This window comes from Herpailurus yagouaroundi, unplaced genomic scaffold (assembly GCF_014898765.1).
Source record: "Herpailurus yagouaroundi ecotype Mexico unplaced genomic scaffold, PumYag 142, whole genome shotgun sequence".
Taxonomy (NCBI): domain Eukaryota; kingdom Metazoa; phylum Chordata; class Mammalia; order Carnivora; family Felidae; genus Herpailurus; species Herpailurus yagouaroundi.
In genome coordinates, this window is record NW_024412397.1 from 41481118 (window position 1) to 41493862 (window position 12745).

At 38.0% G+C, this 12745-nt stretch overlaps 1 protein-coding gene across 2 annotated transcripts in view; it reads left to right on the plus strand.

Annotated features, from left to right (window-relative positions):
- The window catches only part of B4GALT6 (beta-1,4-galactosyltransferase 6), a 68238-nt gene extending 56742 nt beyond the window's left edge, over positions 1-11496 (plus strand). For both annotated transcript variants that reach the window (XM_040479156.1, XM_040479158.1), the window contains 4 exons: positions 2363-2550; positions 6128-6250; positions 6950-7051; positions 8078-11496. In XM_040479156.1, coding sequence (XP_040335090.1) covers positions 2363-2550; positions 6128-6250; positions 6950-7051; positions 8078-8225 — 561 coding nt within the window. In that variant the 3' untranslated portion in view covers positions 8226-11496. The remainder of the gene's footprint in view (positions 1-2362; positions 2551-6127; positions 6251-6949; positions 7052-8077) is intronic.
- The last annotated feature ends 1249 nt before the right edge of the window (positions 11497-12745 follow it).

Sequence of the window (12745 nt, forward strand, 5' to 3'; positions counted from 1 at the left end):
ACTTTATAATTCTAGGGGAAATTGATTTTTTAACCTAGAAGTTTTTACCTAGCCCATACATCAATCAGGTGTGAGGGTAGACGGATGGCATTTTTAAGCATTCATTGACTATATATATATATATTTTTTTTTTTCATGCACCCTTACTTAGGAAGCTGTTGAAGGGTGTGCCTTAGCAAATAGAGAAAGCCAAATCAAAACGGGTGATGTAGGGAACAAAGTCCTAGGATGAGAGTCACATGTTGTCAGACCAGTCCAAACTGGAGCAAGAATCAAGGGCAGCGGGAGCTGGAGTCGGGCTTGAGGGGGTGGAGAAGGAATTGATAGGTGACTTGATGTGTTTGAACTACATCAATTACTAATAAGTAGAGGACATATCTATTGAGGTTTTTGTACAGAGTAATAATAATTACATAGAAAACTAAGAAAACAGAAGACGGTCATTAATCCCAGTTTGAAAAAGAAAGTGGAATCCTAATTCACTCAACACTCCAGAAATATTTATGCAGTCCTAATAATGCAGATACTATTGCTTTTACCAAAAATTATTATATAACTACATTGGGAAAATGGATGGAGGGGCAGTGAGCGTGGTGGTGTGAATCTTCAATGACCACGGTACGAAGTCAGTGGACGGCTTCTAAAGTTAACGAAGCAGGGAAACATCAGAACTCTTATTACCTTGCAATATGGAGAAAAGTACTAGTATAAACTACTAGAGCAGGGGAAATGCTTTACTTTTGGAAGATGAACTTATTTTTATGATAAGCTATTAAATATTATGTCCACATTTAATAAAAACAAAATTTTAAAACCTTGAAGGAAAGGAGTTTGTTCAAGCTGATGTTGATGTGCCAGTAATGACCTTATAATTTAATTCCCTTTCCTGTATGTTCTCTCCTTTTCATTGGTGAAGAAGGAAGCTGTAAAAAGTAAAGGGATTTCTGTTACCTCAAGTTAGTGTGGGACTCGGGACTAAAAATTCATCACTTCTCACTCCTGAGGCAGCACTCTGGTGGTGACCATGTTATGTGTCTCATTTGCTCCTGTCATTGTCCTTTTTTGCTGTCTTTGGAAATGATTTTGAGAAATATTGCTAAGGCATGGATAATGGCTCTTTAATTTTCCTCAGATGTAGAATGAAACTTTTTTTTTTTTTAATTTTTTTTTTTCAACGTTTATTTATTTTTGGGACAGAGAGAGACAGAGCATGAACGGGGGAGGGGCAGAGAGAGAGGGAGACACAGAATCGGAAACAGGCTCCAGGCTCTGAGCCATCAGCCCAGAGCCTGACGCGGGGCTCGAACTCACGGACCGCGAGATCGTGACCTGGCTGAAGTTGGACGCTCAACCGACTGCGCCACCCAGGCGCCCCTAATAGAATGAAACTTTTTACTGCCGATGCACCTTAATAAAACTTTCCTCGTAAATAAAGGGGAAGTGGTTATTCTGTAAGAAGTTAGGTTCTGTGTAATAAGTTCCCATTTTCTTGTCCCTTAAAGTGCCCTTGGTCTTTATCATAAGCAAGAATAATAAAAACAGAAAGTGGTTGTTGCCTGGGAACTTTAATATACTTTTCTTTTTTTTTTTTTAATTTTTTTTTTCAACGTTTTTTATTTATTTTTGGGACAGAGAGAGACAGAGCATGAACGGGGGAGGGCCAGAAGAGAGGGAGACACAGAATCAGAAACAGGCTCCAGGCTCCAAGCCATCAGCCCAGAGCCTGACGCGGGGCTCGAACTCACGGACCGTGAGATCGTGACCTGGCTGAAGTCGGACGCTTATCCGACTGCGCCACCCAGGCGCCCCAACTTTTCTTAATAATAAAAGAAAATGGTTGTAATAAAGAAGTTGGGTTTCGTGTAATAAGTTCCGATTGTTTTCGTCTCTGAATATGTCTGTGTCTTTATTGTAAGCATTAACAATAGGGACTTAGCTCTCTTTGGCCTTGTTCTAGAACAGAAGGGCTACTGCATGCCGAGTCACAGTTCATTTCCTGCTTCTCTTAGACTTGACACACATGGAAAACCACTAAAAAATAGAACCTGTATTATTTTTCATGGCTTTTTTTCCCTCATCATAAATGATCTATATTCTGATATATTTGGAGTAAAACAGAAAGATGAATTACATCATTCTGTAAATCTGGTGATCTGACAGTACACTAGATAACAACAGTGTTTTCTTCTCTGAACCAAAGCACGAAAGAACATAGTGTATCTGCATATTTGAAGATCCTGAAATATTTCATTTTATGTAGTTGATTTGGATGTATTTACAATTATTATCTCACCCTGAATCAACAAGTTAGAAAAAAGCCAGATGACAAAGGCTGACCGTATTTGTGTTTTTCTCTGGAAAGACCGGCACACAGCCTTTTAACCGTGCGATGCTCTTCAATGTGGGCTTCAAAGAGGCCATGAAGGACAGTGTCTGGGACTGCGTAATCTTCCACGATGTGGATCATCTGCCCGAAAATGACCGAAACTATTACGGTTGTGGAGAAATGCCGCGTCATTTTGCAGCAAAGCTGGATAAATACATGTATATGTGAGTAATACGCAGTCCTCCTGATGCCATACAGTAGACTCACAAAGTCGTATCATTGACGTGGGAGTTCTGTTACTGTGCCTGGATCTGAGAGGGCTCAGAAGCCTAAAGAGTGTCTTTAACTCCACTTCGTCCTCACAGGGAGCCAGGATATAGAGTCACTTGCCTGCCCTCTGGGTGCTTCCTCACTCAGAAGTTTGCATGTGGGGTGGTGGGAGAGAGAAACCTGGGTTCTACATCAAGCAAATGTGGACTTAACTTTTGGTTCCCCATTCAGCAGTGATAGGACTTGGTTAGTTTCCCATACCTCTGCTGCTGGTGTTCTTGTTTCTTGGAGTCAGCCCTTCCCTAGGGCTGTGTGAGATCACGGATGTTGGGCCTGCCCTGCGTAGGCGCACATAGCACACATAGACGGCTCCCTTCTGCTTCCGCTTTTCCCGTGGTTTCTTTTAGTGCAGGGAAGGCCCTTTCTCTGCAGTGTGTCATTCTCTTTCTGAGTTCTGGGTTCTTGTCTTGCCTTTAATAGTAGAAGGCCGGGTTTTTATGGTGGTTTTTTTTTTCTCTCTCTGACTTCATGTACCTTGAAATGAAAAGTCATCGGCGCTGATAGTAACTGAAATTGACACAGAAGCATTTACGTCATCACAGTTTTCCTGGCTGATGGAAGTGGAGAGAAGACAGGCAGCCTAGAGCAGGGCAGATGGTTCCTACAACACAGTTTTGCCTGCTCCCCAACCTGCACACTAGAGAAGGCAGACAGTCTCCTGGACATGACTAGGTTAATCAGCACTAGGATAGGAAATGAATGCCTTTTTTTTTTTTTTTTTTTTTTGCTTGTCATTATTAAAAAACCTTTTCCTTACTATTGCAGTGTCTGAACTCCAAGTCCGACATTACCATGGGCTTGGGGAAGATCATCCAGGTTCAGGATCTGGTTGTTGGAAACTCTGTTTTGGTTAGCCTAATACAGTCAAATTAGATCCAGAGTAACTGATTTTCACTAAAAAACATTATATAGATCATATAAACTAAAAATTTTCAATTGATTGTTCTTACTTGAAAACATTAACTTTTAATGTAATATGATCCTCAGATCTACCTAGACTAACCCCACGGTTAGTAGGGTATCTTGGAAGTTTGAGTAGAGATTAGACTGTACTTTAGGGAGAATGGCAGCAGATTAAGGAATAGGCCTGATAGTGGGTAGACTTCAGGCCATGAGATGAAGCCTGATGAAGGATCTCTGCCCCTTAATGGTGCTCACACTCTGATGGCTGCTGACAGAAAAGCCCAGGCCCCCAGATTAGTGACTCTCTCCCTTTGGACAGTGTGAGGTAAATACTACTAGATTTTTTTGTTGATCTTCTGTTTCCTCTTCTTTAGTTTATTTGTTCTACCTTCATTTTATCTAATCTTTCTCCATCTGGTTATAGTACAGTTGATTATTTCCACTCAAGCAGAACAATAAGTGGAATTAACGTACTTGCCAATTTGTACATGTTGATCAATGCACAGACACACACATTTATCTATATCTGCCTCTCTGCTGATCTTCAGGTTTCTCTCAGACCACTAGCCTGGGGAACAATAACTGACTGGTATGGGAAACACAACAGTGCCATGAATGCCTCTTGACCCTGTTGAACCCCAACTGGTGTTATAACTATGGAATCCTTACTTCCCAAGTGTGAGCCTGTGCAGTCTCCTGGGGCAGTGATTGTCTTTGGAGTCAGTATTGCTTTTATTGTCTTTGGGTGCTTTTGGTCCATGGTGGGGCCAAGATTGCTTTCTCCTGCAACCAGTGAGTTCCATGCAGGAGCTGCTTCTCCCTTCTTCCGTGGCCACACAAGATCTCACCTGGCACACAGCACTTCTTCCCCGCGGGGAATGAGGTGAGAGTCCCTCCGACAAAAAATGAGATCTGCTCTCTCCCTCTGTCTGAGGCAGCTTTGCTATAGTCCTGGCCAGATTTCCCTTATCTTGATTTACACAAGCTATGCATGGTCGTGTTTTCCCTACTGGCCCTCCACATTTTCCCCACTGGCCCTCCCTGGCCTCTGTAGGGGCTGTGGCATGCTGCTTCCCAATAGCATTTTGGGGCCACAGGAATTTATTCAGAACTAAGTCTAAGGATGCTACCTTGAGATCAGAAAAACAATATGTAAACGAACAACTTAGTTTGACAAATTCCTTGGAATATGAGTTAAAGAAAGATAAGGAAAATAAAATCCAAGTTAAAAACTACCAGGTAGTCATTTCTCAGAGCAAGGCAATTACTGTATGATCTCAGTTGTATGTGGAATCTAAAAAATAACCAAACTCACAGATACAGAGGACAGATTGGTGGTTGCCAGAAGTGGGGGGGGGGGGGGGGGGGGGGGGGGGGGCAAAAGGATTGAAGGGGGTTAAAAGACGTAAACGTTCAGTTGTAGGATAAGTAAATATTTGGATGTAATGTACAGCATGGTGACTGGAGCCAATGATACTATATTGTATATTTGAAAGTTGCTAAGAGAGTAGATCTTAAAAGCTCTCATCACAAGAAAATGAAGAATTTAAAAAAATTTTTTTTTTCAACGTTTATTTATTTTTGGGACAGAGAGAGACAGAGCATGAACGGGGGAGGGGCAGAGAGAGAGGGAGACACAGAATCGGAAACAGGCTCCAGGCTCTGAGCCATCAGCCCAGAGCCCGACGCGGGGCTCGAACCCACGGACCCCGAGATCGTGACCTGGCTGAAGTCGGACGCTTAACCGACTGCGCCACCCAGGCGCCCCAGAATTTTATAACTATGTGGTGATAGATAATAACTAGATTTATTGTGGTAATCATTTTCCAGTATATGCATATGTGAAATCATTTTGTCATACATCTAAAATGAGTATAATGTGTTATATGTCTACTATATCTCAATAAAGTCATTTATATATATATATTAGTATATTAGTACGTTATCTATATATTAGTACATTAGTACATACATATTAATATGCATTTATATATATTAGTACATTAGCCATATATTTGTAAATACCCATGAGTATTATGGTATCATATCAAGCAGGTATGATTATCATAAGAACAGGCAGCTAGTCATTTCAAAATTAAATGCTAGAGTTGTCTTTATTAATTTATTTTTATCCCAGCCTCTGTAATAACACATTTATAATTAAGTTCAATTAATTTAGGACATTTTATTAGCTTAACAACATCTAACATTTCATGAACAACTATTGATGTATTTAAGCAAGTTTACTTTGGTGTGGAAATCTCATACAATTTTTGAACACTGGGTTTTGAGTCTGACAAAGTAACAATATTGAATATTAAATTTCAGTTATCACAAGTGTTTTATTTTGCATTTTACCTCACACATTTAGATGCTTCACTAGAATATAAAAATGTTTTGTTTTTTGGTGCACTTTACATTTCCCAGAATATGATTTAATCAGCACAGTTGTTTATATGGAAAATAAGAGTGTATTTTGCAAAGCACATATAAGACTGAAAACTTGATTTCATATGGCAAACTGTTTTGATTTCATTTTTAGAATGCTGTATTGTGCTTTCTTTTTAGTCTTCCATATAAAGAGTTTTTTGGTGGTGTAAGTGGACTGACAGTGGAACAATTTAAAAAGATCAATGGTTTTCCTAATGCCTTCTGGGGATGGGGAGGAGAAGATGATGACCTTTGGAATAGGTATGTTGAGGTACAAACTGCTTAATAGAGTTTTCTGTAAATTTCCTTTTAGTAGTTAAATAGCACTTTGCCATTCTGAGGAAAGATTTTGTGGGGGTGGAAAATTTTTGAGGTTCCTAAATCCTATTTTGTGTTTGTCCCTTTCTTCATGAAGAATGCCTTCTGTCTTCACTTTACAGAACAAACTGATGGTGACTGGAGGGGAGGTGGGTAGGGGGTGGGTGAAGTAGGTGATAGGTATTAAGGAGGGCACTTGTGATGTGAGCACTGGGTGTTGTATGTAAGTATTGAACCACTAAATTCTACACCCGAAACTAATATTACACTGTATGCTAACTAACTGGAATTTAAATAAAAATTTGGAGGAAAAATAAAGAGTGCCTTTTGAAATTGACAACTCTGTAATGATTTCATTCTGTTGCATTTTAATTTTTTTTTTTTTTTTTGAGAGAGAGAGCACAAGTGGGGAAGGGGCAGAGGGAGAGAGCAAATCCCAAGCAAGTTCCACACCCAGCACGGAGCCTGATGTGTGGGGCTCAGGCTCACACCCGTGAGATCATGACCTGAGCCAAAATCAAGAGTCAGCGCTTAACTGATTGAGCCACCCAGGCATCCTTCTTTTGCATTTTAACTTGAACTCACGTAATCAATTTTATGTCAGATTTTATTCCCTGATATTTTCATTTCCATGTATTATAGAGTTCACTATGCTGGATACAATGTAACAAGACCAGAGGGAGACTTGGGGAAATACAAATCTATTCCTCATCACCATCGAGGTGAAGTCCAGTTTTTAGGACGGTAAGTTTAATATCACTTTCAGATAACAAAGTTTCAAAATTATTTAATGTATGAAAGATTTTTTAAAAAAGCATTGCACCCCACAAAAAAAATCTCCAGGGAATTGTCTGTTGATATTATTTTTCTTTATCTAAAGAAAAGAGATATACATATGTATTTATGTTATATTAATGAGAAAAATCTTCTCCAGGGACTTGTCTGTTGATGTTATTTTTCTTTATATAAAGAAAAGAGATATACATATGTATTTATGTTATATTAAAAAGCCCAGGTTACCATTTATATAAAAACTATTTCCTGGAGGCGCCTGGGTGGCTCAGTCAGTTAAACGTCCAACTTCAGCTGAAGTCATGATCTCCCGGTCTGTGGGTTTGAGCCCCGTATCGAGCTCTGTGCTGACAGCTCGGAGCCTGGAGCCTGCTTCAGATTCGGTGTCTCCTTCTGTCTCTGCCCCTCTCCCGCTCACACTCTCTGTCTCTCAAAAATAAATGAACATTAAAGAAAAATAAAAATAAAAAGTGTTTCCTTAAAACATATTACTTCATAAAGCATCAACATAAAATATTTTATTTCTTAAGGATGCCTAAGTTGTAAGTGTGCAAAATAATTTTTTCAGGAGGCATTTTAAAGCTAGTAAAAATGCTAATTTAGAATGGTTTAGAATGTTTTTTTTTTAAGTTTATTTATTTATTTTGAGAGAGAGCACAAGTGGGGGAGGGGCAAAGAGTGAGGGAGAAAGAATCCCAAGCAGCAGGCTCCATGCTACCAGCACAGAGCCCAATGTGGGGCTCAAACCCGTGAAGCCGTGAGATCATGACCTGAGCCGAAACGAAGAGCCAGATGCTTAACTGACTGAACCACCTAGGTGCTCTGGTTTAGAAGGATTTTTAACTATGCATGAAGAATTAAAATTGTACAGAGCTTTGAGCACTGTAATTACAAGAATGACCTTGAGCATATTCATCAGCAGTTTTTTCTTTTTAAACACGTTGCCGTTATTTTTCATTTTCTTCTCTAACACTGTAGGTATAAGTTACTGAGGTATTCAAAAGAGCGTCAGTACATCGATGGGTTGAACAATTTAATATATACGCCAAAAATACTGGTTGATAGGTTGTATACAAACATATCTGTAAACCTCATGCCAGAGTTAGCTCCAATTGAAGAGTATTAAAAGAAGTAGCTGTCCTGGCAAAGCTAGACCACAATGCTGATCACAGACTTGGAGTGTATTCTAAATGGAGGTCAGTGAATGGACGTGTCACAGTGCCCTGATCCGTGAGAAGAGCCAGCTGTCCTTAGTGTTTACGGTGTGAGATTATATGCTATCACCCATCCTGGACTCTGAGACACTCGCCCACGGCAAGCACTGCGGAGACTCAGTGCCGTTGCAGAAGTCTGGAAGTTAAGAGGGCCTCCCTACAAAGAGAAAATTTTTATACTAACATATATAATTTAATTCAAGAGAATGCTTTATTTCTGTTTAAACATGTTTTGTATATATGTGATGTAAATTAATGTGTTCAAATTGTTGAAAAAGATGTGTTGCAATTTTGCATGTAATTGGTCATGCCTTTATTGGACTTTTCTAGACATTTTTATTTGCATGGAAAAAAACAATGCAAATTTATGTCACTAAACAAAGGTTAACCCTTGTGTGAAATGAAGGAACTGTCAATAATTGACAGCCAACTAATACAGTAAGTGGTTATACTAGTTTTGAGCTTTAGACCTTCAGCCTCTTGTGTGGAAGTCACAGCTTTCTTAGGGTTCTAAAGGATAAGAAGAAAGGAGTTAAACAGCTCTTCTTCCTACCAGGATTACCTGTTTTTTTCCTTGGCTTGCAATCTCATCAGATTTTGCTAAGTCACAGCCATATTGTTTATGCACATTGCATGAGTATTACCAAGAAAATCGTAAACGTTGTGATGTAACACGATATAAAGGACCTCTTTATGTTAACTGTCTTTCATGTATCTTTGGTGTAATTGTCAGGGATTTTGTGCCTCAAAAAATGTTCCCAAGGTTGTGTGTGTTTGTACACTGTATTTTTTTTTTTAATTCATAGTGAACAGCACTTTTATTATTTCTAGTTCAGAAGAGCCAAAAAACAATTTTCATTAAAAAAAAAATCAAAATGATTTTTTTTAAAAGAATGAGCTATGGAAAACCCAGTAGTACTTATAATATACAAATGAATTATACTATTAGATAAGAAATTAAATGTTCTATTTTTATGAAGATAAATGCTTAGTAGATGAAAACAAATTTTAAGTTTAATTCTGGGACTCAGAATTTCAAGTTTTGAAGGGAACCTTTAATGCCGGCCAGTTTTATTAGAACTATATATTTTTTTCACTTTTAAGAAATTACATTTCTGGTATTCTTAAAATTGCCTCACTGAAAGCATAATTTAATAGAATTGTTTTAAAATACATAATCAGTTATTTAAACGCGGTGACATTATAGGACACTGCTCTGAGAACAGGTCTTACTATCTGACATCCAGTGTATTGCTTTATTAAAGTTGGGTGAAGTTTTCATGGCAAACCAAACTGTATCCTTACTTTGAAAATTATCCACTGTAGTCAACCAAAGAGTCTACAAAAGCTTAACATTTTCAGAAATTTAAGACAAAAAATTATGCATCTCTTAAGTGAGTCTGCAAAAACAATGAAGAACAAAAGAAATCTATCTATGAGGGGTGGTGGGATAACATTTGCCTCATGGATTGTTCCCCTAAAAGAGAAACAAAGTTATTTATCTCAGCTTTAAGTTTAATTGTGAAGTGTTATTTTTTTATGGCAGTATTGGCAATACAAATGACCACAAACCAAATCATAAAATAATTGAATTTCTTATACTTTGAAAAAATGGATTGCTCTCCCTTTATGATACCAAACAGAATTTTCCATATTTATTTCTTAGAATTATTTCCAAAATATTTGCCTTCCTTTTTTTTTGGTGGTACTCAAAATAACAAAAAAATCGAACCTTCCAACAAATAAGAGATTTGTTCTTAATTTGTGTATCTGTTCGTTTTGGTCTCATAGCCAACGCAGTTTGTTTAATTTGGTGAAATGCAAGACGGTTGGGAATGTTAACATTTGTAATCACTAACAAGATAGTAGGGGCATAGGAGCATAATTAATCCAATAATACTTAAATATTTTTTTAATACTTACATATTTTAATTGTGGGGAAAATTAGGGCTGTTTCTGAGTCTTATATGTAAAACATATATTTTGCTTTTGAAAGTGAAGCTGCCCACATTTTGGAATCTTCATTTTGATACACACTCCACAGTTTCAGGAGCGCTCAGTTCTACTAGTATCTGCCTTATTTTCTTGGAAGTCTAATAGCAAGTTTTGTTTCATGAGTGAGCCATATTACTTAGCTTTCTTCAGTTTTGAATATGCTATGTCATCCTGTGAAAATCATCTCATTAGTTTCCTTTCTGTCTTTTCCGTTTCCTTTTTGTTTTGTTTTGTTTTGCTTTGTAAGTGCACACCAAAAATTGATTTTTGCCTATAAAGAATGACTTTTATGTGTTTCCGTAAGAGTGATATATACACTTTGCTCAAGTATCTTTATTTTATGAAAATAAACCTATTCCATAAAAATTAACAAGTCCATTGCAAATGCAAATTCTCTGTCGTTACGTTTGGTGGATTTATTAGTGAACATGTATTGATCGCCTGCTCTGTCAGCGTGAGGTGTGTCTACAGAAAACATATTTTATTTCTGAACACATCCAATCAAGCAAGTTGAAACCTTTCGAAAATTATGAAGACATCCTCTGATAACTTATCGGTTGTATTTCTTAGTTTCAAAGTCAAGAAACTTATGTACGTAGACATGGCACTCTTACAAGGTCCCTATGGCACTACTGGGAAAGTTACATAGTGCCTTTCAACTCCAGAGAGAAGTAGTGATTAATGGATCTGTTGGTAGAAAAGAGATGGAAAAGTGTACACATGAGTATTTTTTTAAATCTACATTTAAATTTGTATTTTGCGAAAAGGTGTTCAATAAGAAAACTTACTTACAGTGTTATGCAAACACGTGATTATGTATCAGAAACTTGCTTAGATTCCTTTTCCAACCAAAATACTGCTACCCATTTTAAAATAAAATGGAAGAATGACCAATACAAAATTCTCCTTCTTTCGGAGGCTTCCTACAAGTGAAAGCAGATTTTGTGTCATTTTATTTGGCCTTTCCTTGTATCTGTTGTATTTCTGTATGTGCTCGTTAGACAAATATTAGCACTCTGGATTTACTGCCTTGTATTTGCAAGTATGCCAACTGAGAGATCTAAAATGGCCAGTGTGGTTTATCTGAAAGAGGAAGTGTACTTAAGTTGTACCTAAGATCATTTTATTTGTTAGATCTGAAAGGCTTCTACATAAATGCACTGAAATAAATGCTAGTAATTTCTTGTACTCTCATATTTTTTTTTTTTTTTTTTTTTTTTTTTTTGCTTCTCATGGAAATGTTTGTACTTTTTTATCATTGTCTTTTATGAAATACAATGTTCTAAAGACTTCGTGTGACGCTGTAGTTATTTTCGCTCAGGAACTTTTTGGGGGTTTTCTAGGGTTGTTGTTGTGTTAGTTTTCCTAAATTTAAGGTGAATTGTTGATAAATACCTTGTTTGCACTAGGATTGCAACAGAAGCATGAAGTGACCACAGTGTCTGCCTTTGGAACAGTTTTAGTTAAAAATAAACATTTAGTGATCTCCTCATAGCCTTTAACACAGAAAAGACACAGCGATATTTAAATATTTTTCGTCAGGGGCACCTGGGTGTCTCAGTCGGATAAGTATCCGACTTCAGCTCAGGTCACAATCTCGAGGTCCGTGAGTTCAAGCCCCACGTCGGGCTCTGTGCTGACAGCCCAGAGCCTGGAGCCTGCTTCAGAATCTGTGTCTCCCTCTCTCTGGCCCTCCCCCGTTCAGGCTCTTTCTCTATCTCAAAAATAAATAAAAGTTGGAAAAGAAATAATAAAAAAAATAAATATTTTTCGTCAGTACAGTTAGTAATCTATTGTATCAAGATTAATATTTTTTTAAATTTTTTTAACGTTTTATTTATTTTTGAGACAGAGAGCATGAACGGGGGAGGGGCAGAGAGAGAGGGAGACACAGAATCTGAAGCAGGCTCCAGGCTCTGAGCCATCAGCTCAGAGCCCGACGTGGGCCTCGAACTCATGGACCTCGAGATTGTGACCTGAGCTGAAGCCGACCGCTTAACCCACTGAGCCACCCAGGCGCCCCTCAAGATTAATATTTAAAAAGTCTTTCTGAACTTTTCTTCTACCTACACAACCTGAGTAAATTAAGCTGGTGTGTTGTGGTCAGTCCCCTTCTTGTTTTTCAGGTTCTCGGGTAGTAGTGAAGAACTTTAAGGCAAATAGTTCCTAGGGACTAGATTTGTATTTGGGCCTGGATTGTGAGATCATGACTTTTCTCAACTTAAATTGTCTCTGTAATGAATTCTAAGTATAAATTTTTATGCCTAGTATGAGCTGCCAGGATATTGCCACCGTATGTCACAAATCAAGCCAATCACTAAATAATAATCAGTTAGTCATTTAAATCATGCAGAGCCGTAAAATTGAGTTGGCTTAGTCTGCCCCAGGTTCCTATCTTTGGTATTAATGTGTCCTCTGATGAAACATGCCCACTCAG